Source organism: Amblyraja radiata, chromosome 23 (assembly GCF_010909765.2).
Source record: "Amblyraja radiata isolate CabotCenter1 chromosome 23, sAmbRad1.1.pri, whole genome shotgun sequence".
Lineage (NCBI taxonomy): Eukaryota > Metazoa > Chordata > Chondrichthyes > Rajiformes > Rajidae > Amblyraja > Amblyraja radiata.
In genome coordinates this window covers 40,190,270-40,217,492 of record NC_045978.1, presented here as the reverse complement: position 1 = coordinate 40,217,492, position 27,223 = coordinate 40,190,270, and the positions used below count along the sequence as shown (strand labels likewise).

General features: G+C 52.0%; 2 protein-coding genes across 3 annotated transcripts in view; both read right to left on the bottom strand.

The window, feature by feature from the left end:
- The window catches only part of ergic3 (ERGIC and golgi 3), a 32,446-nt gene extending 12,781 nt beyond the window's left edge, over positions 1–19,665 (bottom strand). Inside the window, exons 1-8 of one of the 2 annotated variants that reach the window (XM_033042100.1) lie at positions 19,506–19,665; positions 19,203–19,273; positions 18,181–18,268; positions 17,020–17,139; positions 13,218–13,308; positions 12,598–12,763; positions 10,593–10,650; positions 2,436–2,450 (exon numbers count right to left, since the gene is read on the bottom strand). In XM_033042100.1, coding sequence (XP_032897991.1) covers positions 2,436–2,450; positions 10,593–10,650; positions 12,598–12,763; positions 13,218–13,308; positions 17,020–17,139; positions 18,181–18,268; positions 19,203–19,273; positions 19,506–19,593 — 697 coding nt within the window. In that variant the 5' untranslated portion in view covers positions 19,594–19,665. The remainder of the gene's footprint in view (positions 1–2,435; positions 2,451–10,592; positions 10,651–12,597; positions 12,764–13,217; positions 13,309–17,019; positions 17,140–18,180; positions 18,269–19,202; positions 19,274–19,505) is intronic. The other variant, XM_033042101.1, reaches the window with a different exon arrangement.
- Positions 19,666–21,377: 1,712 nt separating this feature from the next.
- LOC116986101 (cytochrome c1, heme protein, mitochondrial) lies at positions 21,378–26,315 on the bottom strand. The gene is made up of 6 exons (XM_033041270.1): positions 26,044–26,315; positions 25,352–25,478; positions 24,928–25,085; positions 24,360–24,520; positions 23,328–23,428; positions 21,378–22,232 (listed from the first exon to the last, which is right to left on the bottom strand). The coding sequence occupies exons 1-6, from the start codon at positions 26,313–26,315 to the stop codon at positions 22,128–22,130; spliced, it is 924 nt and encodes a 307-aa protein (XP_032897161.1). The 3' UTR covers positions 21,378–22,127.
- Between the last annotated feature and the right edge of the window lie 908 nt (positions 26,316–27,223).

Genomic DNA, 27,223 nt, shown 5'->3' with positions numbered 1-27,223 from the left:
GTTGGGGGGGGGGGGGGGGTCCCTGGGGAAGGGAGCCAGTCCCTGTGGGGGGGGGGGAGCATTTTGCATTTACTTCTCACTCAGGATAATTACTGTACATGAGTGAGCTGGTTAATATTGCAGGCACAATACATGTATGACATATCCATTAGTATTTGTTAATAACTCTTTCCATGCACACACATTGCTGAAGGTTGTGAAAGCACAGGCAGATCTGTTGTGCCGAGAGTTACGGACCAGTCTCGGATTGTCCGGCCCTGGGATGAACCGATACAGATTGCAGACTGGAGGAGACAGGCAGGTCTGGGCCTGTGCCGGACGTGCCTAGGCCAAGGCTGGGTGGGCCTAATGTGACAGGCCTGGGCCTGGGCTAGGCATGACAGGTGGGTCTGGGCTGGAGGGAATGGCTAGGCCTGGGCTGGATGTGACGGGTTTGGGGCCGAGCCTACAGTTAGTGGTGCTGTGAACGGCCTGCTCCATCACAGAGAGGCCCACCCACAGTCTGTCACCATATAGCCAGTGGGTCTTTCACTCTGCTGGGGACACTGGCTGTGTGTGGCAGCATTATCCGTATTCAGAGAATATGTAGAACACTCACACGTCACCATTAGAACGGTGCAGCACAGGAACAGGCTCTTTGGCTGAGCATGATGCCAATTCAACTCAACCCGTCTGCCTGCATGTGCTCCATTCCAGGCCTGTTCATGGTCTAAATGTCTCTTAAATGTTTTGTATCCACCTCCATCACCTCCCTAGGCAACACATTCCAGGCACCCACCACTCTTTGTGTAAACAGCTCACCTTACAAATCTCCATTTAACGTTCCTCCTCCACCTTAAACCTATGCCCTGGGTATTTAGCATTTACCCAGGGAAAAACACAACCCACTCTGTATTTGCGTCTCCTAGTTTTATGTATTTCTCACATTTTGCCCCGTAATCGCTAACTATCCAGAGAAAGCAATCCAAGTTTGTCCAACATCTCCTTATAACATCCTGTTGATTCGACACCCTCTCCGAAGCCTGCCCATCTTTCCTACATTGTGTTGACCAGAATTGCAGCGGGTGTTACCCATGTGGCCGAACTGTTGTTCTACACCGCTGCAACATGGCCTCCCAGGTTTTACACCCAGTGCTGGATATGTGGAGCTTCCTCTCCACCCCCTCCACGTGTTACCACTGGCAGGGAACTGTGGACTTGCAACCCTAGATCCCTCTGTACATCAATGTTCTGAAGGGAATGTAGAATTTAAAATACTGGAGATAATATTACATCTTTATCAAATAAATTGCCACAGAGTATGTTCACCTCCATTTGTTCAAATTAAACAAACAATAAACCCAGGTCAGCCCTCGGGTGCAAGCCTAACCGTGGGTGTGTACGAGTTACAGAATCACTCAACTTGGGGAAGGCTTCTGGAAACCTCAAGGAAGCCACTTGCCCCATCGTGCACCACACTGCACTGGTGGTTAAAGACATAACTGTCATCATATATTGTGTTAATACCCATCATATATTGTGACGACTGCAGTAATATATTGTGATAATTGCAGTAATATATTGTCATAATTCACTGAACACGGCACCTGCATCAGTGAGAGCTTCACCCACGGTAGGGCAGCCCAATGTTGGTGACGAGCCTGGGTCCACAGCATGTCCGCCCTTTACAGTGGGCTGCAGCCCAGACCTCCGCAGACATATATATGGTCAGTGTTTGACGGCACCGGGCCTGGACTCGCTGGAGTTTAGAAGGATGAGGGGGTCCAATGAAACTTACCGAACAGTGAAAGAGTGGATGTGGAGAGGATGTTTCCATTAGTGAGAGAGTCTGGGATCAGAGGTCATAGCGTCAGAATTAAAGGACGTTCCTTTAGGAAGGAGATGAGGAGGAATTTCTTTAGTCAGAGGGTGGTGAATCTGTGCTATTCATTGCTGCAGACGGCTGTGGAGGCCAAGTCCATGGATATTTTTCAGGCATAGACAGATACATTCTTGATTAGTACGGATGTCAGGAGTTATGGGGAGAAGTATGGCGTGGGAGGGAAAGATAGATCAGCCATAATTGAATGGGAGGCTTGATGGGTCGAATGGCCTAATTCTGCTCCTATCTCTTATGATTCCCCATCCCCCTCCGCCAGACAGACACCTGGCTCCCAGACACCCAGCATAATCACTAATGTAGCTGCAGGAGTTTCTCTGTTCTCTGGCACTATATTAAGATGCATCTCACACTCACTGTTCACTGAATTTCCATCACGCTGCTGCACAGATCCATGTTATAACACACTGGTTAACACACAGCATGGACAGGGAGCAGAGCAAGCAGGTTTAGTGAAGGAGCGTTTCACAGGCATTCCAGCAAATGAACTTTCACAAGATGTGGAGAATTATTAAAGGCTTGCAGAAGTGAGCAGAATCCAGAATTAGTCACTTACTCTCAACAGCATGTACTGCAAAGGAGAAAAGAAACAATTTTTAAAAGTGGAAAAGCACCTTAGAGCAAACAAGCAGAAAACCCAGTGAATCTTAGAGAAGAGATACCTTCACACTCAAATAGAAGGTTGCAGAGCCCAGACCATCACCACAGCACCAGAGGCAGTGTGTGTGTGTGTGTGTGTGTGTGTGCGCGCGCGTGCGGTGTATGTGTGTGCGTGTGTGTGTGTGTGTGTGTATTCCAGACTGCTTCACCCCATTCCCCTCACCAGCCCTGTCCTTCCCTCTTCCCCCCAGTCAGGGGAACACAAGGAGGCCATTTACTCCGACCTCAGTAAGACCACTGGTGATTTGTCTGCACGGACTCCACATCCTCTCACCAATTCAGTCTTGAATATAGTCTTCAAATGAGCTTCTTAGGGAGGGAATTCCAGCGATTCACAGCCCCGAACGGCAACCCCCCCCCCCCCCGCCCCCCCCCCCCCCCGACTCTAGAGCCATCCAGGAGCAGCATCAGGCCTGCATCACCTGTCGCTGGGCACCCGTCAGATAGCCACTCATTCTTTTACATTCTGAATGCAGGCCGAGTGCTTCAACTACAATCTCAGGAATTAATCTGCCAAACCCATGCTGCACTCTCTCTGCCACAGAAGGGTAACAGGCCCTTCGTCCCACTGCGTCTATGCTGCCAATCACACCTATCTATACTAATCCCACTTGCCTGCATTAATTCCGTGTTCCTCTGTGCCCTCTCATTCACGTACCTGTCCGAATGCCTCTTAAACATTGTCACTGTTCCTGCCTCCACCACCTCCTATGGCAGCTCGTTCCAGATACCAATGACAAGGTGTGAAAGCTAACCCCTGACTTCCTCTTTAAATCTCCTCTCTCTCGCTGCAAACTTTCACCCTCTTAATTTTAGACGCCCCTGCCTGGCCACGGACCCTGTCTGTGCCTCTCATCATTTTCTAGACCTCTAGCACATCACCTCCCAGCCTCATCTGCTCCGAGCCTATTCAATCTCTGTTGATAACTCAAGCCCTCCATTCCCGGGAGCTCTCTCTCGTTTATTCACATCCTCCCTGTGGCAAGGCAAACAGAACGGCACACAACTGCAGCCAAACCCAAGTATTACATAGAAACATAGAAAATAGGTGCAGGAGTAGGCCATTCGGCCCTTCAAGCCTGCACCGCCATTCAATATGATCATGGCTGATCATCCAACTCAGTATCCCGTACCTGCCTTCTCTCCATACCCCCTGATCCCTTTAGCCACAAGGGCCACATCTAAATCCCTCTTAAATATAGCCAATGACCTGGCCTCAACTACCTTCTGTGGCAGAGAGTTCCAGAGATTCACCACTCTCTGTGTGAAAAATGTTTTTCTCATCTCGGTCCTAAAGGATTTCCCCCTTATCCTTAAGCTGTGACCCCTTGTACTGGACTTCCCCAACATCGGGAACAATCTTCCTGCAGTAGCCTGTCCAACCCCTTAAGAATTTTGTAAGTTTCTATAAGATCCCCCCTCAATCTCCTAAATTCTAGCGAGTACAAGCCGAGGCTATCCAGTCTTTCTTCATAGGAAAGTCCTGACATCCCAGGAATCAGTCTGGTGAACCTTCTCTGCACTCCCTCTATGGCAATAATGTCCTTCCTCATATTTGGAGACCAAAACTGTACGCAATACTCCAGGTGTGGTCTCACCAAGATCCTGTACAACTGCAGTAGGACCTCCCTGCTCCTATACTCAAATCCTTTTGCTATGAATGCTAACATACCATTCACTTTCTTCACTGCCTGCTGCACCTGCATGCCTACTTTCAATGACCTCACATTTATCCACATTATACTGCATCTGCCATGCATTTGCCCACTCACCCAGCCTATCCAAGTCACCTTGCAGCCTCCTAGTATCCTCCTCACAGCTAACACTGCCCCCCAGCTTAGTGTTTCACCCGCAATCTTGGAGATGTTGCATTCAATTCCCTCGTCCAAATCATTAACATATATTGTAAATAGCTGGGGTCCCAGCACTGAGCCTTGCGGTACCCCACTAGTCACTGCCTGCCATTCTGAAAAGGACCCGTTTACTCCTACTCTTTGCTTCCTGTTTGCCAGCCAGTTCTCTATCCACATCAATACTGAACCCCCAATACCGTGTGCTTTAAGTTTGTATACTAATCTCTTATGTGGGACCTTGTCGAAAGCCTTCTGAAAGTCCAGATATAACACATCCACTGGTTCTCCCCTATCCACTCTACTAGTTACATCCTCGAAAAATTCTATAAGATTCGTCAGACATGATTTACCTTTCGTAAATCCATGCTGACTTTGTCCAATGATTTCACCACTTTCCAAATGTGCTGCTATCCCATCTTTAATAACTGACTAGCAGTTTCCCCACTACCGATGTTAGACTAACTGGTCTGTAATTCCCCGTTTTCTCTCTCCCTCCCTTTTTAAAAAGTGGGGTTACATTAACTACCCTCCAATCCTCAGGAACTACTCCAGAATCTCATATCTATAAAAACATTTGCAGTCAGTTTTTATGTTTCCTGAGTTTTCTTTCATAATCTATTTTCCCTTTCCTAATTAAGCCCTTTTCATCTTGTGTTTTTTCATTTTTTCATCTTGTGCTGCCTCATCAGAGGCTAGTGGAAGTCCAACTGCCCTGCACCAGCTTCTCCCCTCATCCCCTCTGCTCGTTACAGCCTCAAAAACCTTCATGTTCCTTTCATAAATCCAGTGTGAGTCTGCCTAATCCTACATCGCTCCATGAGCGCACCCTGCTGGCCAGGATGATCGTGGGTGGGGGATGGCCAGGATGACCGTGGATGGGGGGGGTGGGCAGGATGATCGTACGGGGGGGGGGGGGGGGTGGCCAGGATAATCGTGGGGGTGTAGGTGGGGGAGGGGAGTGAATGGGCAGGATGATCGTGGTGGGGCGAGGGGAAATGGCCAGGATGCGGGTGGGGGCGACTGTGTTTTCCTGGATGCCAATGATCATTGAGCTGCTGGCACCACACTCACCCAGGCAAGTGGATGCTGTTGCACATTCTCTCGGCTCACGCAGTGTTGATGCTGAATGGTGTTGTGAAGCAGGCGGGCACATCCCCACAGGCCTCCCAACCCTCTCAGTCCCTCGTGGCCACAGTATTCACGGTGGAGTTTCTAGACAATGGTGACCGCGGATGGTGATGGTGGAGGACGGCACAGTGATGCCATTGAATGTCCGGGGTAAGTGGTTAGAACCTCTGCCCCTCCTCCAACCCATTCTCTCCACCTCCACCCTTCGTTCATAGCAATAGGATTTGAGTATAGGAGCAGGGAGGTTCTACTGCAATTGTACAGGGTCTTGGTGAGACCACACCTGGAATATTGCGTACAGTTTTGGTCTCCAAATCTGAGGAAAGGCATTATTGCCATAGAGGGAGTACAGAGAAGGTTCACCAGACTGATTCCTGGGATGTCAAGACTTTCATATGAAGAAAGACTGGATAGACTCGGCTTGTACTCGCTAGAATTTAGGAGATTGAAGGGGGATCTTATAGAAACGTACAAAATTCTTAAGGCGTTGGACAGGCTAGATGCAGGAAGATTGTTCCCGATGTTGGGGAAGTCCAGGACAAGGAGTCACAGCTTAAGGATAAAGGGGAAATCCTTTAGGACCGAGATGAGAAAAACATTTTTCACACAGAGAGTGGTGAATCTCTGGAACTCTCTGCCACAGAAGGTAGTTGAGGCCAGTTCATTGGCTATATTTAAGAGGGAGTTAGATGTGGCCCTTGTGGCTAAATGGATCAGGGGGAATGGAGAGAAGGCAGGTACGGGATACTGAGTTGGATGATCAGCCTTGATCATATCGAAGGGCCGAATGGCCCTCTATGGCAATAATGTCCTTCCTCATATTTGGAGACCAAAACTGTACGCAATACTCCAGGTGTGGTCTCACCAAGATCCTGTACAACTGCAGTAGGACCTCCCTGCTCCTATACTCAAATCCTTTTGCTATGAATGCTAACATACCATTCACTTTCTTCACTGCCTGCTGCACCTGCATGCCTACTTTCAATGACCTCACATTTATCCACATTATACTGCATCTGCCATGCATTTGCCCACTCACCCAGCCTATCCAAGTCACCTTGCAGCCTCCTAGTATCCTCCTCACAGCTAACACTGCCCCCCAGCTTAGTGTTTCACCCGCAATCTTGGAGATGTTGCATTCAATTCCCTCGTCCAAATCATTAACATATATTGTAAATAGCTGGGGTCCCAGCACTGAGCCTTGCGGTACCCCACTAGTCACTGCCTGCCATTCTGAAAAGGACCCGTTTACTCCTACTCTTTGCTTCCTGTTTGCCAGCCAGTTCTCTATCCACATCAATACTGAACCCCCAATACCGTGTGCTTTAAGTTTGTATACTAATCTCTTATGTGGGACCTTGTCGAAAGCCTTCTGAAAGTCCAGATATAACACATCCACTGGTTCTCCCCTATCCACTCTACTAGTTACATCCTCGAAAAATTCTATAAGATTCGTCAGACATGATTTACCTTTCGTAAATCCATGCTGACTTTGTCCAATGATTTCACCACTTTCCAAATGTGCTGCTATCCCATCTTAATAACTGACTAGCAGTTTCCCCACTACCGATGTTAGACTAACTGGTCTGTAATTCCCCGTTTTCTCTCTCCCTCCCTTTTTAAAAAGTGGGGTTACATTAACTACCCTCCAATCCTCAGGAACTACTCCAGAATCTCATATCTATAAAAACATTTGCAGTCAGTTTTTATGTTTCCTGAGTTTTCTTTCATAATCTATTTCCCTTTCCTAATTAAGCCCTTTTCATCTTGTGTTTTTTCATTTTTTCATCTTGTGCTGCCTCATCAGAGGCTAGTGGAAGTCCAACTGCCCTGCACCAGCTTCTCCCCTCATCCCCTCTGCTCGTTACAGCCTCAAAAACCTTCATGTTCCTTTCATAAATCCAGTGTGAGTCTGCCTAATCCTACATCGCTCCATGAGCGCACCCTGCTGGCCAGGATGATCGTGGGTGGGGGATGGCCAGGATGACCGTGGATGGGGGGGGTGGGCAGGATGATCGTACGGGGGGGGGGGGGGGGTGGCCAGGATAATCGTGGGGGTGTAGGTGGGGGAGGGGAGTGAATGGGCAGGATGATCGTGGTGGGGCGAGGGGAAATGGCCAGGATGCGGGTGGGGGCGACTGTGTTTTCCTGGATGCCAATGATCATTGAGCTGCTGGCACCACACTCACCCAGGCAAGTGGATGCTGTTGCACATTCTCTCGGCTCACGCAGTGTTGATGCTGAATGGTGTTGTGAAGCAGGCGGGCACATCCCCACAGGCCTCCCAACCCTCTCAGTCCCTCGTGGCCACAGTATTCACGGTGGAGTTTCTAGACAATGGTGACCGCGGATGGTGATGGTGGAGGACGGCACAGTGATGCCATTGAATGTCCGGGGTAAGTGGTTAGAACCTCTGCCCCTCCTCCAACCCATTCTCTCCACCTCCACCCTTCGTTCATAGCAATAGGATTTGAGTATAGGAGCAGGGAGGTTCTACTGCAATTGTACAGGGTCTTGGTGAGACCACACCTGGAATATTGCGTACAGTTTTGGTCTCCAAATCTGAGGAAAGGCATTATTGCCATAGAGGGAGTACAGAGAAGGTTCACCAGACTGATTCCTGGGATGTCAAGACTTTCATATGAAGAAAGACTGGATAGACTCGGCTTGTACTCGCTAGAATTTAGGAGATTGAAGGGGGATCTTATAGAAACGTACAAAATTCTTAAGGCGTTGGACAGGCTAGATGCAGGAAGATTGTTCCCGATGTTGGGGAAGTCCAGGACAAGGAGTCACAGCTTAAGGATAAAGGGGAAATCCTTTAGGACCGAGATGAGAAAAACATTTTTCACACAGAGAGTGGTGAATCTCTGGAACTCTCTGCCACAGAAGGTAGTTGAGGCCAGTTCATTGGCTATATTTAAGAGGGAGTTAGATGTGGCCCTTGTGGCTAAATGGATCAGGGGGAATGGAGAGAAGGCAGGTACGGGATACTGAGTTGGATGATCAGCCTTGATCATATCGAAGGGCCGAATGGCCTTCTCCTGCACCTATTTTCTATGTTTCGTCCCAGCCTTCCTTCACCTCACCCCCCCCCCCCCCCCCCCCCCCCCCCATTCCACTTCACACCGGACCCCCTGCCCCTTGTCTAGTCAGACTTCTCTAGATCAAATGCCACTGCCCCTGCCCTGCTGATCTACATCCCTCTCTGGGCTGAGGCAACTGTCCGCCCTATCTACACTCCACCAGTCAAATTGTCATGCAAATCACTTATATACGTGGCATTCAACAAAGCTCCAGCACCCATGCCTGAGATACACCATTTTGTTTTATTTGTTCCTCGTTCTAGTTTAGGTAATAAAATAATGAAAAGAGTAAACTGAAGTCAAACTGTGATAGCCTGGATTTCACTGGCAAGAATTTACTGCTGTAAGCACAGGGTTTCTGACCAGAGGGCACTTGGCTGATGAAGAATGGTGGGGGTTTACAGGGACCTGTGTGTGTGCACGGGTAAACCAGACTGAGCCCTGGTTTGGCAGTGGTGCCTGAGGGGAGAGGCAGCAGATGACACCTGCGCTGCCTGGTCTTTAGACAAACACAAGGTGATTTCAGGGCAGGATATGAGATTCTTACACAGCTCGACAGGGGAAGTGTCAGGGTGACATCACCCCGGACCAGTGGCCTACAGTGAGGGTCAGAGTCACTCCACAAGGGGTTGGCTCTTTACAGGGGGAGGAAGTAAAGATTTCATCACACAGAGGGTAATAAAACTGTGGAAAACTGTCTGGGTGCAGTCAGTGAGTGTAATTAAGGCAAGGGTCAATTGCACTTTAGATATTGAGAATATCTAAATAGAGACCAAGTGCAGGGAAGTGGCGGTGAAGGATCAGCCGTGATCTTATAGAACAAGCACGCGGGCCGAGTGGCCTTACCCTGCTGCCATTTCTTACACATTCAATGCTGGAAAGCTTGAATTACACAAATTTACAATAGTTGATGGAGCGTAGTTCATTTAGCCTCCTAACGTATGATGTAGCAGAAATTGTTAAACAGGTCACTTGGAGTTTAATCCCATGCGCTGGTGATTGAGGATGGTTTTATGGTGACGGTGTTAATGTGTCCGCTGTTCTCATTCCGCCATTCCCTGCCTTATGGAAGCAGCCCCGACAGGCTACCCCAAGCAGCACAGTGCGGAGTGATGGACTGCACGAGCACCAGCCTCCGCTACCTGCGGGGCTAATGGGCCTCACACAGCGACTGAGACCAGGCAGCTGGCCTGCGGCCGCACGCAGCGAGGATGGGACGGGATGGGGCAGTGTGGGACGGACGCCCACAGGTCAGCCACCACTCTCAACAGCGACTCGTCTTACCAGCGACACAATCATACCTCACACTTTACAACTGAAGATTGTGGGGCTCAGTTTTGGACATCTCCCCCTTGCCATTAATTTCACGTCCATTCTTGTAGAGCGCTGCTAGTGTAGTGGGACACTCCCGTGCAAGTAACTGTGGCACCCCCTGGCCCCCCCCCCCCCCCCCCCCCCCCCCCCCACCCTCCAGTGCTCCCAGCCGAGCATTGCCACATCCAAGCGTGAATGTTACCTGTTTTTAAATCACTCATAATCCCCCCCGTGAACCTCTCCCTGCCCCATGGTCCGACGAGGTGTCTCGCCTACACTCCAGCATCACGGCCACCCACAAGTACACTTGTTCCATCACAGGAGCCCAGGCTTCTGGTGCCGAGGGGAACACTGTGCACCAGTCCCACAGGGCTCTGCACAACCGGTGTGACTGACAGTCTCCCCCTGGCCCCAACAACAGTCCATGACCCACCCCCAAACAATCTGATCATCCCCACCCCCCCCCCCCCAACAGTCTGACCCATCTGGAACACGCTGTACCCACCCCCCTCACCCCACAACAGTCTGACTGTCCCCACCCCTACAACTTCTTCCCATAGCTTTGTAATAATTTTCGACTTTGACCGTGTCGTCACTTCGGGCGAGGGACGGCCCCCCCCCCCCCCGACACTGCCCACACAAACCCCGGCAGAATCCCATCCTCCTCCTCACCATGCACGTGTGACTGCTGAAAGCTTTTCCCCGGAGCAAAGTGGAAATTCCCAGCGACCTGATCAACAGAAGGGAAAAATAGGAATTTGTGATAGAAAGCAATGGATCCAACCATGGCCCCCGGCCCGATCACCTGGCCTAGTGACCAGCTAACCAGACCCAGTAACCAACAGCTAACCAGACCCACTGCCCAAGCACCTCACCCAATGACTCAATGGGGTTAGGTTAGGTAAGGTGGAGGTGCAGCGAGACTTGGGCGTCCTTGTACACCAGTCACTGAAAGTTGGCCTGCAGGTACAGCAGGCAGTGAAGAAAGCTGATGGAATGTTGGCCTTCATAACAAGAGGATTTCAGTAGAGGAGTAAAGAGGTTCTTCTGCAGTTGTATAGGGCTCTGGTGAGACCACATCGGGAGTATTGTGTATAGTTTTTGTCTCCTAATTTGAGGAAGGACATCCTTGTGATTGAGGCAGTGCAGCGTAGGTTGACGAGATTGATCCCTGGAATGGCGGGACTGTCATATGAGGAAAGATTGAAAAGACTAGGCTTTTATTCACGAGTTTAGAAGGATGAGGGGGTACTTATAGAGACATATAAAATTATAAAAGGACTGGACAAGCTAGATGCAGGAAAAATGTTCCCAATGTTGGGCGAGTCCAGAACCAGGGGCCACAGTCTTAGAAAAAAGGGGAGGTCATTTAAGACTGAGGTAAGAAAAAACTTTTTCACCCAGAGAGTTGTGAATTTATGGAATTCCCTGCCAGAGGGCAGTGGAGGCCAAATCACTGGATGGATTTAAGAGAGTTAGATAGAGCTCTAGGGGCTAGTGGAGTCAAGGGATATGGGGAGAAGGCAGGCACGGGTTATTGATAGGGGACGATCATCCATGATTACAATGAATGGCGGTGCTGGCTCGAAGGGCCCGAATGGCCTCCTCCTGCACCTATTTTCTATGTTTCTGTTTCTATGACTAGTCATGGTAGGCTGATCCAGAAGATTAACTCCCATGGTAAGTTGGACATAATCTTGGTTTGGTGACACAAGGAGTGAAAGATTGCTTCGCTGGTGGTCTGTGACCGGTGGTGTTTTGCAGGGTCATGTGTTGTTTATGATTTATGTAAATGCCTTGGATAAAAATGTAGGTAGTGCGATGAGTAAGTTTGTAGATGACACAGACATTGGTGGGATTGTGGACAATGAGGAAGATTGTCAAAGGATGCAGCAGTCTCATCTGGACAAGGGTGAGATGTTTGATTTTGGGGGTGTACAGTAAACAGCAAAGCCATTGAAACATTGATGTACAGTAACCTTGGGGTCCAGGTCCATAGCTCCATGAAAGTAGAAATACAAGTAGATACAGTGGTAAACAAGGTTTATTGGTCGGGGCACTGTATAAAATACGGAAAGTCGTGATGCACTTTTATAAAAATTAGATTGTATTTGAAAAATGATGTGTTTCCAGTTGCTCCAATACAGGTGGGAAGTGGAGGCTTTGGAGACGGTGTTGAAGAGATTTATCAGAATTATTTCTGGATTGGACTGTATTGGTTGTAAGGAGAAGTCAGACAAACTTGTATTGGTCTCTGCGGAAAGCAGAAAGTGGTAGAGTTGGGAAGATATGGCCAGTAGTGGGATCCTGTTGGAGGAGGCAAAAGTGTTGGAGGATTTTATGTTGTATGCGACGCTGATGGGGTGGAAGGTGAGGACAAGAGGGACTCTGTCCTTGTTGCGAATGGGGGGAGGGGGAGCAAGAGCAGAGCTGCGAGATATCGAGGAGACCCCAGTGAGAGCCTCATCTCCAAAGGAAGAGGGGAACCCCCATTTTCTAAAGAATTAGGACATCTCCGATGATCTAGTATGGAAAACCTCATCCTGGGCGCAGATGCGGCGTAGATGGAGGAATTGGGAGTAGGGGATAGAGTCTTTACAGGAAGCAAGGTGTCTGTGCGCGTGTGCATGTGTGTGGACATCGGCAGCAGCCCGCTCGCTTACACTCACACACACACCTTGTTGACCTCCAGAAAACCATAAACCTGGCAGCCCTCGTTCTTCTGCTCCTGCAGCTTCTGTGTGAATCCTTCCCTCATGCACTGCTCGATGCTGTCCGCGTTCTTGAACGCCCAGCCCTTCCGTCGGTACGCCTCCCGCACGTCAGCGCAGGTGTTGCAGCACCTGCAGCGGCCAACCAGCAAGCATCACTCCTCACCCAGGGCCAATTCCTAGGCCTCCCCTCTACATCCCTCCATCTCCCCCCCCCACCCCTCTTCCCCCTCCCTCTTGCTCCCCTGCCCCTCTCCCCTCCCCCCCACCCCCTCTCTCTGCCCCCCCACCTCTCCCCCCCTACCTACCTCCCCACCCCTCCCCCACCCTTCCTCCCCACCCCTCTTGCCCCACCACCACACTCCCCCTTTCCCCCCCCCGCCCCTCACTTCCCTCCCCCATGCCTCTTCCCTCCCTCACCCCCTTTGCTCCCTCCCCTCCCTCCTACGTCTTGCCCCCGCCCCTTTCCCCTCCCTCCCTCCCTCTCCATCCCTCTTTCCTCCCCCCTGACACCTGTCCCCCCCCTCCCCTGCCCCTCTCCATCCCTCCCTCTCCCCCACAAGATGTGTACCCCCGTGACACTCACTTCATGTCTTCACTCTCTGCCCCATAGCAGCTCTCGCACCGGCCCGGGTCCAGCTTTGTGGCATTGAAGACCTTGTCCTGCTTCCCCAGCTCTGAAACAGACAGGAAAATCACACATCACAACAGGCATCAAGGGAGGGGACAGAGAGAGGGAGGGGGCAGAGCAAGGTAGGGGCAGAGCAGGGGAGGGGCAGAGCATGGAGGGGCAGTGAGGGAGTGGCTGAGAGAGGGGGCAGAGAGAGGGAGGGGGCGGAGAGAGGGAGGGGCAGAGCGAGGGAGGGGGCAGAGCAAGGTAGGGGCAGAGCAGGGGAGGGGCAGAGCAGGGGAGGGGCAGAGCAGGGGAGGGGCAGAGCAGGGGAGGGGCAGAGCAGGGGAGGGGCAGAGAGAGGGAGGGGGCAGAGAGAGGGAGGGGGCAGAGCGGGGGAGGGGCAGAGCGGTGGAAGGGCTGAGCAGGGAGGGGCAGAGAGAGGGAGTAAAGGTGTACACTGGGAACACACATTGGAGTTTTGTGCTCAGTGTTGTCACCCTGGTTTAGGATGGGTGTCTTTAAGCTGGAAAGAGTGCAGAGATTTACGAGGATGTTGCCAGGTCTTCAGGGTCTGAGCTACAGGGAAAGGTTCGGCAGGCTAGGACTCTATCCCTTGGAGGACAGAAGGATGAGGGGGTGATCTTATAGTGATCTCATGAGGGGAATAGATAGTGCGAATGCACAGTCTGGGGAATCAAGAAGCAGAGGATATAAGCTTAAGGTGAGGGGGAAAAGATTTGATAGGAACCTGAGTGGCAACCAGGGCAACTTTTTTTCTCTGTTGCCAGCCGGGCAACCTAGGCAGCTTTTTAGGTTGCCAAATGACAGTTTAGTGGTCATTTAAGACGGCTTGTATGACAAGTGCGATAATGTGTTCGGACGAAGTGCGTAGTTACCAGTCGGAATTATGCTCAATGAAGCATTCACATATTATTTCTGCTCCAAATAAAGTCACAAACTAAACATATTCACCAATCAAGACATGATATATACCACAATGACATGCAGCAAAATTACAATACAGTACTTCCAAACAGAATTCTGGTTGTATTATTCAGCGTATGATCAACCTCGGTGAGGCCAAGCGCAGGCTTGGCGATCGCTTCGCACAACACCTCCACTAAGTTCGCAATAACCAACCTGATCTCCCGGTGGCTCAGCACCTCAACTCCCCCTCCCATTCCGAATCCTACCTTTCTGTCCTGGGCCTCCTCCATGGCCAGAGTGAGGCCCACTGCAAATTGGAGGAACAGCACCTCATATTTTGCTTGGGTAGTTTACACCCCAACAGTATGAACATTGGCTTCTCCAATTTCAGGTAGTCCTTGCTTTCTCCCTCCTTCCCCTCACATTCCTAGCTCTCCCACAGCCTCTGCCTCTTCCTTTCTTTTTCCCGTCCCCCCCCACCCGACATCAGTCTGAACAAGGGTCTCGACCCGAAACGTCGCCTATTCCTTCGCTCCATAGATGCTGCCTCACCCGCTGATTTTCTCCAGATTTGTCTACCAACGGGATCCCACCACTGGCCACATCTTCCCATCTCCTCCCCTGTCGGCTTTCCACAGAGACTGCTCCCTCCGTAACTCACTGAACATTGAACTCCAATTTCAGGTTTCCCTGCTTTCTCCTCCGCTTCTCAGCGCTCCCTCAGCTCACTGTCTCTGCCTCTTCCTTTCTTCTTCCCCGCCCTCACATCTGAAGAAGGGTCACGACCCAAAACGTCGCCTATTTCCTTCGCTCCATAGATGCTGCCTCACTCGCTGAGTTTCTCCAGCATTTTTGTCTACCCATTCACACAAGTTCTGTTATCCCCACTTTCCTCACCCACTCCCTACACATTAGGGGCAATTTTACAGAGACAGGTTAAGCTACAAAGCCAATGCGTCTTTGGGATGTGGGAGGAAACCCACACGCTTGCAGGGAGAATGTGCAAATACAACAGACAGTGCCCGAGGACAGGATCAAACACAGATCTCTGGCGTGTGAGGCAGCAAGTCCACCAGCTGTGCCACTATATTTTATTTTCCAACACACAAAAAATTATACGTTGATAACATTAATCTCTAAGTGATGCTATGTCCCCCATTACATCTACTATATGTTTTAATTCAGTTCAAGACTATGGGGCAGTACATTGGCCATAAAGTTGCTGCCTTAAATTGCCAGAGACCCGGAATTGATCCTGAATATGGATGCTGTCTGTATGGTTTATAACATTGTTTACAGAGTACTATGTTTACATATTCTGTTGTGCTGCTGCAAGTAAGGATTTCATTGTTCTAACTGACGTGAGAGAATAAAACACTCTTGACTCTTGACTCTTGTTGCTAATGTGTGGGATAGAACAAGTGTACGGGTGATTGATGGTTGGCGTGGACTCGGTGGGCCGAAGGGCCTGTTTCCATGCTGTATCTTTAAATTAAACTAAAAACACTAATACCAGAGGAAATCTAAAGAAGGGTCTCTACCCGAAACGTCACCCAATTTCTTCTATCCAGAGATGCTGGCTGCTCCATGGAGTTTCCCCGCACAATTAAAGAATGGAATAGTCTTCACCCTACCATAGTTACCCAACCAGACGCAACTAAATTTAAGGTAGCTCTTTTTTCCCCCAAGAACCCTGTTTTGCTTAAGTCCAAGTCAAGAGTCAAGAGTTTTATTGTCATGTGTCCTAGATAGGACAATGAAATTCTTGCTTGCTGCAGCACAACAGAATATGTAAACATAATACAGAACAGGAGATAAAAGTTGAGTGTGTCTATATACCATAGACTATATATATACACAATAAATAAACAGATAAAATGCAATAGGCTGTTATTTTTCAGATTTTGGAGTTTGGTGGTGGGTCCACTCTAGTTTAAATTCCATTTGGAATATTTTTGGAGGACCAGGAAACCAAGCAGCAAGTTACTCCAGGGAGTTACTCCAGCTCCAGGCAGTGATTCTGCGTTGGGTTTCACCGGTTGCAGCGAGGCGACGAACAGACAGCAATGGTGGCCAGATCTCCCACAATGCAATGGTAGGGAGAAAGTGGCCGACGTCGACCAGTTGCCGTGGCAGTGCACATGTGCAGGGCGGCACATGTGCACAACCACGACCGATGATGTGCTGGCCGTGATTGTGCGCATGTGCAGGGGAGGATATGCTGGCCGTAGCAGTGTGCATGTGTAAGGCGGCCTGCCGTGCCAGCGGATGAGGAGCGAGCAGAGAACCGGCGGCCCGGACACGGATGGCGGGCGGAGACGGAGAGTGACAGAGAGAGAGAGATAGAGAGGAGGCCCGCTCAGAATGAAACGATAGGTGTCCCGGGTGCTTGCCAAGCCGGGCAAAATGGCATGGCATTTAGGTTGCCCGGCGGCACTTTAGGTCTCCATTGGCACCCGGGCAACCGCTAATTTCAAGCCCTGGGAATGAGCTGCCAGAGGGGGTAGTTGATGCAGGTACTATAACAACATTTAAAAAATACTTGGATAGTTACAAGGGTAGGAAATGTTTTGAGGGATATGGGCCAAAAGCGGGGAGGTGGGACCAGTGTAGATGGGGCATCCTGGTCGGTATGGGCAAGTTGGGCCAAACGGCATGTTTCTGCACTATTTGACTCTAACGTGTAGTACAGATATATCAGAGTCCACGCGTTCCTGGCTCATGCTTGATGACCAAATGGAGTTTAACACGTTTAACCCTGTGGGCACCAGGCAGTGCCATTGGTGACCAGCTGGACCTTGCCATGTTTAACCCCGTGGGCACTGGGCAGTGCCCGTGCTGGCCTTACCGTGCTTCTCCACCTCGGAGGAGATGATGTTGCCCCCCAGGTCCAGCCGCTTCTTGAAGAGGTTGTGCTCCACGTCGAGCTGCTGTTCGCCTGCCACATCCATCGCATCGATGCTCAGGTCTGGCGGTGTACAGGGACCGAAGTCAGTGGTGTATAGGGAGTCAGTGGTGTACAGGGGAGAATCAGTGATGTACAGGGAGTCAGTGGTGTACAGGGGGGGGGGGGGTCAGTGGTGTACAGGGAGTCAGTGGTGTACAGGGGGTCAGTGGTGTACAGGGGTCAGTGGTGTACAGGGGGGGTCAGTCGTGTACAGGGGTCAGTGGTGTACAGGGGGGGTCAGTGGTGTACAGGGGTCAGTGGTGTACAGGGGAGTCAGTCGTGTACAGGGGTCAGTGGTGTACAGGGGAGAGTCAGTGATGTACAGGGGGGGTCAGTGGTGTACAGGGAGTCAGTGATGTATAGGGAGGGTCAGTGGTGTACAGGGGGGGGGGTCAGTGTGTACAGGGGGGGTCAGTGTGTACAGGGGGTCAGTGGTGTACAGGGGGGGGGTCAGTGTGTACAGGGGGTGTCAGTGTGTACAGGGGGTCAGTGGTGTACAGGGGGGGGGGGTCAGTGTGTACAGGGGGTGTCAGTGATATACAGGGAGTCAGTGGTGCACGGGGGGGTCAGTGATGTACAGGGGGGGTCAGTGGTGTACAGGGAGTCAGTGATGTATAGGGGAGAGTCAGTGTGTACAGGGAGTCAGTGGTGCACGGGGGACTCAGTGGAACACAGGATCCTGCGGTGAAACAGGCGACGGGCCCAGAGTGAGGCATGGGGACACCAGGGTATAAACAGGGCGGCCAAGGGAAGTGATTGCCGCATGGGGTCAGGGTTACTGAAGGCACAGCCAATACGACTGGGGTGATGGGAGGGACACGTGCAGGGTTCTGGGGCCAGGCCAGGCCGGTAGGGACGTCAAGTAAGGATCTGAAGTAACAATGAATTAAAGTTCATCATAGCAGGAGCCAGCATAGGTCAGAGGAAGGCAGGAGCGGGAGATGCAGGGGCTGGGGAGGGAGACTGGGGGCATGTGCAGGGGGACAGGTGCAGGTTCGGGATGGGGACGGGGGATAGGGGATGGGGCGGGGGAGGACTTTGGAAAGTTGCTTTTGTACTCACATGCACAGGGCATATGAGGAAAAATGGTGTCAATGTTGATTTTTAGTTTTTCCCCTCGTGAGGTATCGACATATAGCTCAGGATGGACCTGGAATGGGAAAAGCAACGGCATTTGTCAAGCAGCAGGTTCTCAGCTGGGAAATACCAGGACGTTTGGAGGCAGGAATTAGGTTTTTTATTTATTTTGCTGTGTAACGGGGAAAGACAAAACTTGCAGGCAGGCAGCCAGCTCAAAGAGAGCAGCTCAGTCCCAGCGGCGCTGAAATCAGCCATCACGCAGAGAAGAAATCAAACCTGCAGCTTCTGGAAATCTGAGGCTGGAAACACTTAGCAGGTCAAGCAGCGTCTGCAGGGAAAGTGAAACAGACTGAACGTTTCCGTTCTGGGACCCTCTGCAAAGCAACTTTCCGCAAAATGCCAGAGCATAAACTTTAACAGCTTGTTGTGCGACAGATGCTGTTTGAGCCGCTGAATAAACAAGAGCCAGGTCCCACTTTGACAAGGGCTGTAGGTAGGATTGGAACCAATGTTTACTGCAGTCAATGTTTACTGGAGGGGAGCGTGTGGTCCTTGCTCCCCTCGTTATCATATTTAGTGGTTTGAGACGGATTACACAGCCCTAACATTTAACCTGCACTGACACAACATTTAAACTGTTAGTTTGATCAAGCCTTCTCCCACCTGATCAATGGGTCAAGGATGCTGGTTAATGCCAAAGATTGACTCAAAGTGCTGGATTAACTCAGCGGGTCAGGCAGCATCTCTGGAGATAAAGGATTGTTGGTGTGGACCCTTCTAACCTTCACCCATCGGTTTTCTCCAGAGATGCTGCCTGATCCACTGAGTTATTCCAGCACTTGGTGGCTGTCTTTGATCATGGATATATACAAGTGCCTCAGCTCTCGCCAAAATCACAAGGAATAACCATTGCTGAAAAACATCTTCAAATAACATAAAAGGAATAAGTACAAGTGGAGTAATGATGTTGAGCAGCCCGTGTAGTCTCCAGCGGGGACACTCACCTCCTTGGTGAGGTAGTACTGAAGCTCAGAGAAAAACAGCAGCAGCATGATCAGGCTGCTGATCACCGTCACTGAAGGGGGAGAGAGAGAGAGACAAGGTGTCAGAGCAGACAGGGACCACCCTCCATCTCCCACCTCATGCCTCCTCCACCCATCTTCCTCACATCCCCACCTCCCTCACCTCTCCCTCCCCACCATTCACAATGTCTCCATGGCCCTGCACCTCACACTCCCACGCTACATCATGCCCCCCACCCCTCTGCTCTGCCCCCCCCCCCCCCCCCCCCGGGCCTCAGCCCTCACCCATGGCCCCCCCGCAGGTTTTCACACGGAAGTCCTCCAGGGTTTTGGGGTAGGCGTCAAAGCGCCGCAGCCGCTGGAGGACCTCCATCCTCAGGCCGGGAAGCTGCACCGGAAGCGCAGTCGGCACTTCCTGGAGCCCCGCGCGTGCGCGAGCCGGGCGTGTGATGGACGTCCCGGGGTGGGGCCAATGCGTGATGGGCGTCCCGGGGCGGGGCCTGTGTGTGATGGACGTCCCGGGGCGGGGCCTGTGTGTGATGGGCGTCCCGGGGCGGGGCCTGTGTGTGATGGACGTCCCGGGGTGGGGCCAATGCGTGATGGGCGTCCCGGGGCGGGGCCTGTGTGTGATGGACGTCCCGGGGCGGGGCCTGCCTGTGGTGGGCGTGGCCAGGTTTGCTGAATTTCCAGCAAAAATACTAGAGGAGCTGGATAATCCTCTATAATCTTTGGTCTCCAGCGTGTGCCTGCACAGCTGCTGCCCCACCGGCTGGGTGTTTGCACTATTCCCCACCATCCCAGCACAAAGGCTTGGCCCTCATTCTTATTCTCATATTATTTGAATGGTGGCCGATTAGGAAAAGGGGATATTATCTGAATGGTGGCCGATTAGGAAAAGGGGAGATGCAACGAGACCTGGGTGTCATGGGACACCAGTCAATGAAAGTAGGCATGCAGGTGCAGCAGGCAGTGAAGAAAGCAAATGGTATGTTAGCATTCATAGCAAAAGGATTTGAGTATAGGAGCAGGGAGGTTGCTGCAGTTGTACATGGCCTTGGTGAGACCACACCTGGAGTATTGTGTGCAGTTTTGATCTCCTAATCTGAGGAAATACATTCTTGCCATAGAGGGAGTGCAGAGAAGGTTCATCAAACTGATTCCTGGGATGGCAGGACTTTCATATGAAGTAAGACTTGATAGACTCGGCTTGTACTCGCTGGAATTTACAAGATTGAGGGGGGATCTTACAGAAACTTACAAAATTCTTAAGGGGTTGGACAGGCTAGTTGCAGGAAGATTGTCCCCGATGTTGGGGAAGTCCAGAACAAGAGGTCACAGTTTAAGAAAAACATTTTTCACACGTGGTGAATATGTGGAATTCTCTGCCACAGAAGGTAGTTGAGGCCAGTTCATTGGCTATATTTAAGATGTGGCCCTTGTGGCTAAAGGGATCACGGGGTATGGAGAGAAGGCACGTACATGATACTGAGTTGGATGACCAGCCATGATCATATTGAATGGCGGTGCAGGCTCGAAGGGCCGAATGGCCTACTCCTGCACCTATTTTCTATGTTTCTATTCCTGGCCTACCTCTATCACACTGCCCTGGGGCAGGTGGCGAACAAGCCCCCGACATCGCAGACCCCCTCCGTGTGGTTGGTAGGGAGCCCCGGAAGTTAGAGGCAGGACACGGTTCCCATGGAGGGGAGCGTGTGGTCCTTGCTCCCCTCGTTATCATATTTAGTGGTTTGAGACGGATTACACAGCCCTAACATTTAACCTGCACTGACACAGCATTTAAACTGGTAGTTTGATCAAGCCTTCTCCCACCTGGTCAATGGGTCAAGGATGCTGGTTAATGCCAAAGATTGACTCAAAGTGCTGGAGTAACTCAGCGGGTCAGGCAGCATCTCTGGAGATAAAGGATTGTTGGTGTGGACCCTTCTAACCTTCACCCATCGGTTTTCTCCAGAGATGCTGCCTGATCCACTGAGTTATTCCAGCACTTGGTGGCTGTCTTTGATCATGGATATATACTAGCTGAACTATAAAACTACAGCTGCAGATTACAGAAAGCAGCAGGTTTGGGTCATGGCCCGTGTAACTGTGTTTGAGTCTGCATTACACTTAGAAAAGGGAGGCAGTGAGTAACAAAGAATCGGTCTACAGCATAGTATTTATTAAACACGTTGGCAGGCCATTAAATATTTACACAATGCTGTACACAGTAATGATTTAATAAAGGGAATCTTTCGACTCGCAGTTGGACCAGACTCACACACACGAACAATGCACACAGATGGAGAACTTTAATGGTAGACTTCATGGGGATTCCCACTGCTCGCAGCAGCTCGCCCTACTGAAACCAGCACCCCTCCTGCGGCTCTCGGTAACATTCTGTGCTGGTTCATTGGTTTAAAAAACTCAGCAATCTCCCGGCCCCGTCACCAGAGTCACCCATCCACAGTGCCCAGCTTTATTAAGTGGAGGCACGGAATTGTTTGAAACCAAATTGCACTGATTCCCAAAGCTGGAAGTCAGCACCAGAACACCAAGGACACCATTCACCATCACTGAGGTTGCTGTTGTTCCACATTTATTTCAAACCCTCCCCTTTTAAAAAGTACTGAAGACAGGCAAGGGTCATGCAAGAGTAAGACTGGCAAGTCGTTTCTTGTTGATCGTCCACTTAGTCACGAGTCGGACAATGCAAACTGCGAACGGAGCCATGCTTTAGTCATGACTCTGTCAGCTGCCCAATTGTTTAAAACCGTTCACGTTATTTGCTGTTCCTCCCCGCCTCCCCCCCCCCCCCCCCCCCCCCCCCCCCCCCCCAGAAACGGCCCAGCCCACTGAGGATGTAATGATCAGGTGCCACTGGAGTCGAGGAATCCCTGGTGTCAGGAGTTATTGAGGTGGTCTGTAGGCGATCTTCCTGCTCTTTATCACCGACCATCGATGCTTCTTCATGTAGTAGAGCGGTGGGAAAAGCAGGGCTGCAAACAACAGGACCTGGAAGAGAAGCTGGGTATCAGGCAGTGCACCAGCAGACGGGTACCTGAGCCCCCAGCCCAGCGACCCCTCCCTCAACCACTCCACTGTCCCTCTCGCCCACCCACCAACACTCCTCTAAAACCTGCCACTCAGGAAACGCTCGGTCACCTGCCCTCATACCTTCCACAGATGTCAGGAACCTTGGATGATGAAAAATGGTGTGAATTTAGTCAAAGACGTGAAAGCCAGTGCACAATTTAAGAAGCTGAAATCTTTAGGAATATAAAGGAAGCAGGAAACCTAAACAGGGGTCTAAACAGGAATCTAGAAACGTTAAAGGAAAATCCCAAGGCATTTTATACTTAAAGGAACATTAAAAATATTAAAAGGATAGGTAAGTAGGTAGGGAGAGGGTAGGATGCTTCAAGGGACCCTTTAGGATCCCTTTAGCCAGAGGATGTAGGTGAGTATTTCACTTCAGTATTCAGTGAGAAGGGCAGATGGGCTAGTGAGATCGGGGAAGACTGTGATAAGATTCTGGAGCATGTTGGGTCTACTGAAGAACATTTCAGTGGAGGTGCCCCGAGCCTGATGAGATCTATGCCAGGTTATTGCGCGAGTGAGGAGACCACCAAGCCTCGACAGAGATCTCTGCTTCATCTCTGGCCACAGGCCAGGTCTTGGGCGCGCGGGGAATGGTGGGCACCCTGCCCCCACCTCCGTGCTCCATGCCCCTGCACAGGATATGCCCGGCCAGGGTGACTGACAGTCTGGGGCATTGTCTGTGAACATGGCTACCTCAGACATGCCTGACTCATGGGCGGCATGGACTAGGTGGGCCGAAGTAACTGTAAACACATGGACTGAGGGGTGTCAGGAGTGCTCGAACCCAACCCCACGTAGCCCCAACCTCTCCCCCCCGACCCCACACTGAACTTCAGCCCCTGCCCCGACCCTAACCCCTTGCTGACGCTCAGCCCTTGCCTCTGACCCTGCGCTGCCCTTCACCCCCTGACCCCGCACTGACCTTCTGCCCACGACCCCTCGCCCCCTGACCTTCAGCCCCCGACATTCACCCCTGGCCCCTCATCCATCCCCCCACCCTGTGCTGACCTTCAGCCCCATGCGCTTGCGCTGGTCGTGTTCTGGCTCCGCGCTCCAGCGCAGGAAGGTGCAGACGTCCTTGGCGATCTGGCTCATCGAGGCCGGGGTACCTGCGGACAACAGTAACGGCATCAGGCTGCCAGAGCTCGGGGCACCCACAGGTACCGAGGTCAGGCGGCTGCCCCCTGACTCTCAGCACCCGCTCCACCCACACTGCCCCACTCCCACTGTGGCCGCCGTCTATAGCCTGACTCTGGACAGTGACGTGGCCAGGTCCTGCGGCAAGATCCAGCCCGCTCCTCCTGCACGCCGCAGCCTGGCCTCTCACGCCTGCAGGCGCGTGACCCCACATCTCCACCATTGCCTCCAAGGCTGGGCTCCTAACCCGGCCCCTGCCTCCCAGCACAGCTCAGTGCCGCTGGGCTCTCGGAGTTGAGTTACCACCAGCAGCCTTTCAGCCCATCGAGCTTTCCTACCCTAACTAGATCAGGCCTGTGATGTGACCCTGACCATCACTCCCCCTTATCCCATGTCCACAGACATCCTGTCACCAAGAGCTGCCGGCCAGAGTCGGCACGATTCACGGTGCAGGTCACTGTGTGGTGACGGGGCTTCGGCCTCTCGGTGAAGTGTTCCCATTCCCCCGGCATGGCTTGGCTCAGTTGTGGGCACGATTCCCCACAGTCCCCACCAGTGGTTAAACTTTCTCCCAATCCAGTTTATTCAAATGTACACGAGAATCCAGTGACCTAAGTGCATTCCAGCCTGCCCCGGCCCACCTCACCGCGGCCCAGCCCACCCCACACCGCCCTGGCGCACCCAGCCCTTGCCCACCACACCGCCCTCGGCTGCCCTGCTGTGGACACCAACTACCAGTTAGCAGCCCATGGTGTAATGGTCAGGGAGCGCAAGGGGCCAGAGTAGGATCGGGGGACGTGGGGCATCGGGGGGGGGGAGGGTGCCGCTGCGGGGTCAGGGGGCCGGAGCGGAGGGCACTGGGTTATGGGGCGGTCCTTCCGACATACAACGCCCAACTCTTACCGTCCTCAAACTCAACGGCCTCATCGTAGATGGGAGGGGCCATTGCGATGGCCCCCCCGGGGAAGTAGGGGTTGTAGTAGAGACCCTCAGTGGGAGTCATGCCCGCCGGGGGGTCGCAGTAACCAGTGAGCAGTGTGAAGATGTAATCCTCCCCACCGTGTCTGCTCAAACACATGAACACTGTCAGTACGCACCACAAACTCAAGGCCGTAGCAATCCCAAACTAATCCCACTGTATCAATCCCACTGCCCCGCTACCCGGAATAAATCCCCGCACTAATCTCACTGCCCCGATCTCCCCACAGTCCTGTATCCATCCCCACATCAAACCCACTGCCCCATTCTCACCCGAGGCCCCTTTATGAACCCACACAAATCCACTGCTCCGCTCTCCCCATTGTCCTGCATAAATCCCAGCACTAATCCCACAGCTCCGTATCCATCCTCGCACTAATCCCAGTGCCCTGCTACCCCCCCCCCCACGACCCTGTATCAATCCCGCTGCCCCCAGCCCTGGTGGTGGAGGGAGTGCCCGGCAGTGGGGAGAGGGCTCGGTGCGGTGCAGTACCTGGCATTGGCGATGTAGCTGAGGTCTGGTGGCAGAGACCCGTTGTTCACCGCCCTGGCTGCCTCAGAGTTGGGGTAGGGCCGGGGGAAGTAGTCGGAGAGCTTGCCCGGGCGAGTGAACATCTCTCCGGTCTCGTCTGGTCCATCCAACACTTCAACCTGGGAGCAGAGAAACGGGACTTACATCAGGCCGTGACCCTGTGTGACGCAGCCAACCCATCACCGACACTCACGGGTTTAACTGGTAGGTTCGGTATTATTCGGTAGGTTTCGATGAGACCACCACCCCGGCCCCAAATCTCCTCTTCCCAGCAAAAACTCAGACGTGGCCAGTCCCGGTGACTCCGCAACCTTGGAGCTTGCCGTTCTGGACCAACAGTCCACATCAGGAGCTGAGTGAAGATGTAAACGGTGGTCTCTCTCACCTCCTCAGCCAGTGCCTTGGCCTCCTCCTCTGTGTGAGTCACTCCGATCAGGTTCCGGAAGGCCAGGTATTCCATGTTGTGACAGGCTGCACACACCTGCTTGTACACCTGGTAGCCACGGCGAACACTGTCGGCAAAGGGAACCGCTTCACGTCAGAGCACCAGACTCTACCTCTCCAGTACCCACCACAGCAAGGACAAACCTACCCCCACACCAAGGGCAAACCAACCCCCAGACAGTGAGCTTGTTACCAGGGAGACTCGAGCAGTTATGTGAAGCCTGCCCGCTCTCCCAGCTGACTCCTGCAGCCTTTAACAATCCCCTCCACAGCAAGCTGCACAAGTCCACAGATTACTGACTTGCTTGTACTTGTGATAATTCTCATCCGATCTTTGCCAGCAAGTGCCGACACACTTCAACTTCAGCAGAAAAAAATCTGAAGCTGCTCCTGTCCTTAACATGCATTTTCCAGGAGGGATGGAAGCCGGGCGGACGATATACTAACCCTCTCCTGCTCCACACGCGAGATCCCATGAGCCCAGGAACGCGGGCCTGAAACATGACTGCTCAGCAGTGTGGAATGTGGTCTGGTCAGCCGCTCTTCAACCTCCCCCACTCTTCCACCTCCCCCGCTCTTCCTCTCCCCCCCCCCCCGACCATTCAGCCCCATCCCTCTGGTCAGTTTCCTCACCTGGCATGGTCGAGAGCAGACAGGAAGCCGCTATGACTCCAGGGGTAGCTTGGCGAGTGCATCTCCAGATCTGCGTACACCGAGCGGTGAAGGGCAAGGGCCAGCGTGCCGCCTCCGGCCGCCAGCATCCCCAACGTGGACAGCGCCATCTTCTTGCCACGAGACAAGTTGGCAAAGGACATCCTGACCTGCAAGACAAGGCATGATGGCCGTAGAGTGGAGCAAGGACACACACAATCCCTGTCACTCTGCACCCCTATCCTTCCCAGCATACAGTCCCTGACAAATGGTCCCGGCTATGGAACGTCACCTCGGCTTCATGACCCACAGACGCCGCCTGACATGCCGAGTTTTCACGTCAGATTTTCCAGCATTTGCGTTTCCTGCATTTTCATTTACATTCTCTCCTACTTGTTGGAAGTCAGTGGGTCAGGCAGCATCTGTGGAGGGAATGGACAGATTTTGCACGCTGAGACCCGGATTCAGGGTAGGCTGCAGTTTGAAGAAGGATCACAACCTAAAGCGTCACCTGTCCATTCCCTCCACAGACACTGCCTGCCTGACCTGCTGACTTCCTGCCACAATTTGTGTTTTGCTCAACGTTGCAGCATCCGTGGTTGCTCCGAGGATCCTCCAGTGCTTCTACGCAGCGGCGGTGGAAAGCATCTTGTCCGGGAACATTACCATCTGGTTTGGGAATTGCTCTGCCAAGGACAAGAAGGCTCTGCAGAGTAGTGCGTTCGGCCGAACGCACTATGGGAACTTCACTTGCCCCCCTGCAGGAACTATACATCAGGAGGTGCAACTCCAGAGCCAACAATATCATGAGAGACCCCTTCCACCCCTGCAACGGACTGTTCCAGCTGCTACGGTCAGGCAAACGCCTCCGTTGCCATGCGGTGAGAACGGAGAGGTTGAGAAGGAGTTTCTTCCCAGAGGCCATTCGGACTGTAAGCGCCTATCTCACCAGGGACTGACTCTACTGAACGTTTTTCCTTCCATTATTTATTATGTAAAAGAATATGTGTGTTATGATTGTGTTTATAGTTTGTTTGGTTGTTTGTCTTTTGCACAAAAGTCCGCGAGCATTGCCACTTTCATTTCACTGCACATCTCGTATGTGTATGTGACAAATAAACTTGACTTGACTTGCTTATGTCACCATATAACCATATAACAA

Excerpts from the sequence above, each read along its gene's own strand:
- LOC116986101 (XM_033041270.1), bottom strand. The coding sequence starts at position 26,315 with ATGCTGGGAAGGATAGGGGTGCAGAGTGACAGGGATTGTGTGTGTCCT. Across the intron at positions 25,086-25,351 it reads CCAAGGCACTGGCTGAGGAG|GTTGAAGTGTTGGATGGACC; the intron begins GTGAGAGAGACC and ends CTCTGCTCCCAG. Across the intron at positions 23,429-24,359 it reads GGCCGTTGAGTTTGAGGACG|GTACCCCGGCCTCGATGAGC; the intron begins GTAAGAGTTGGG and ends TGTTGTCCGCAG.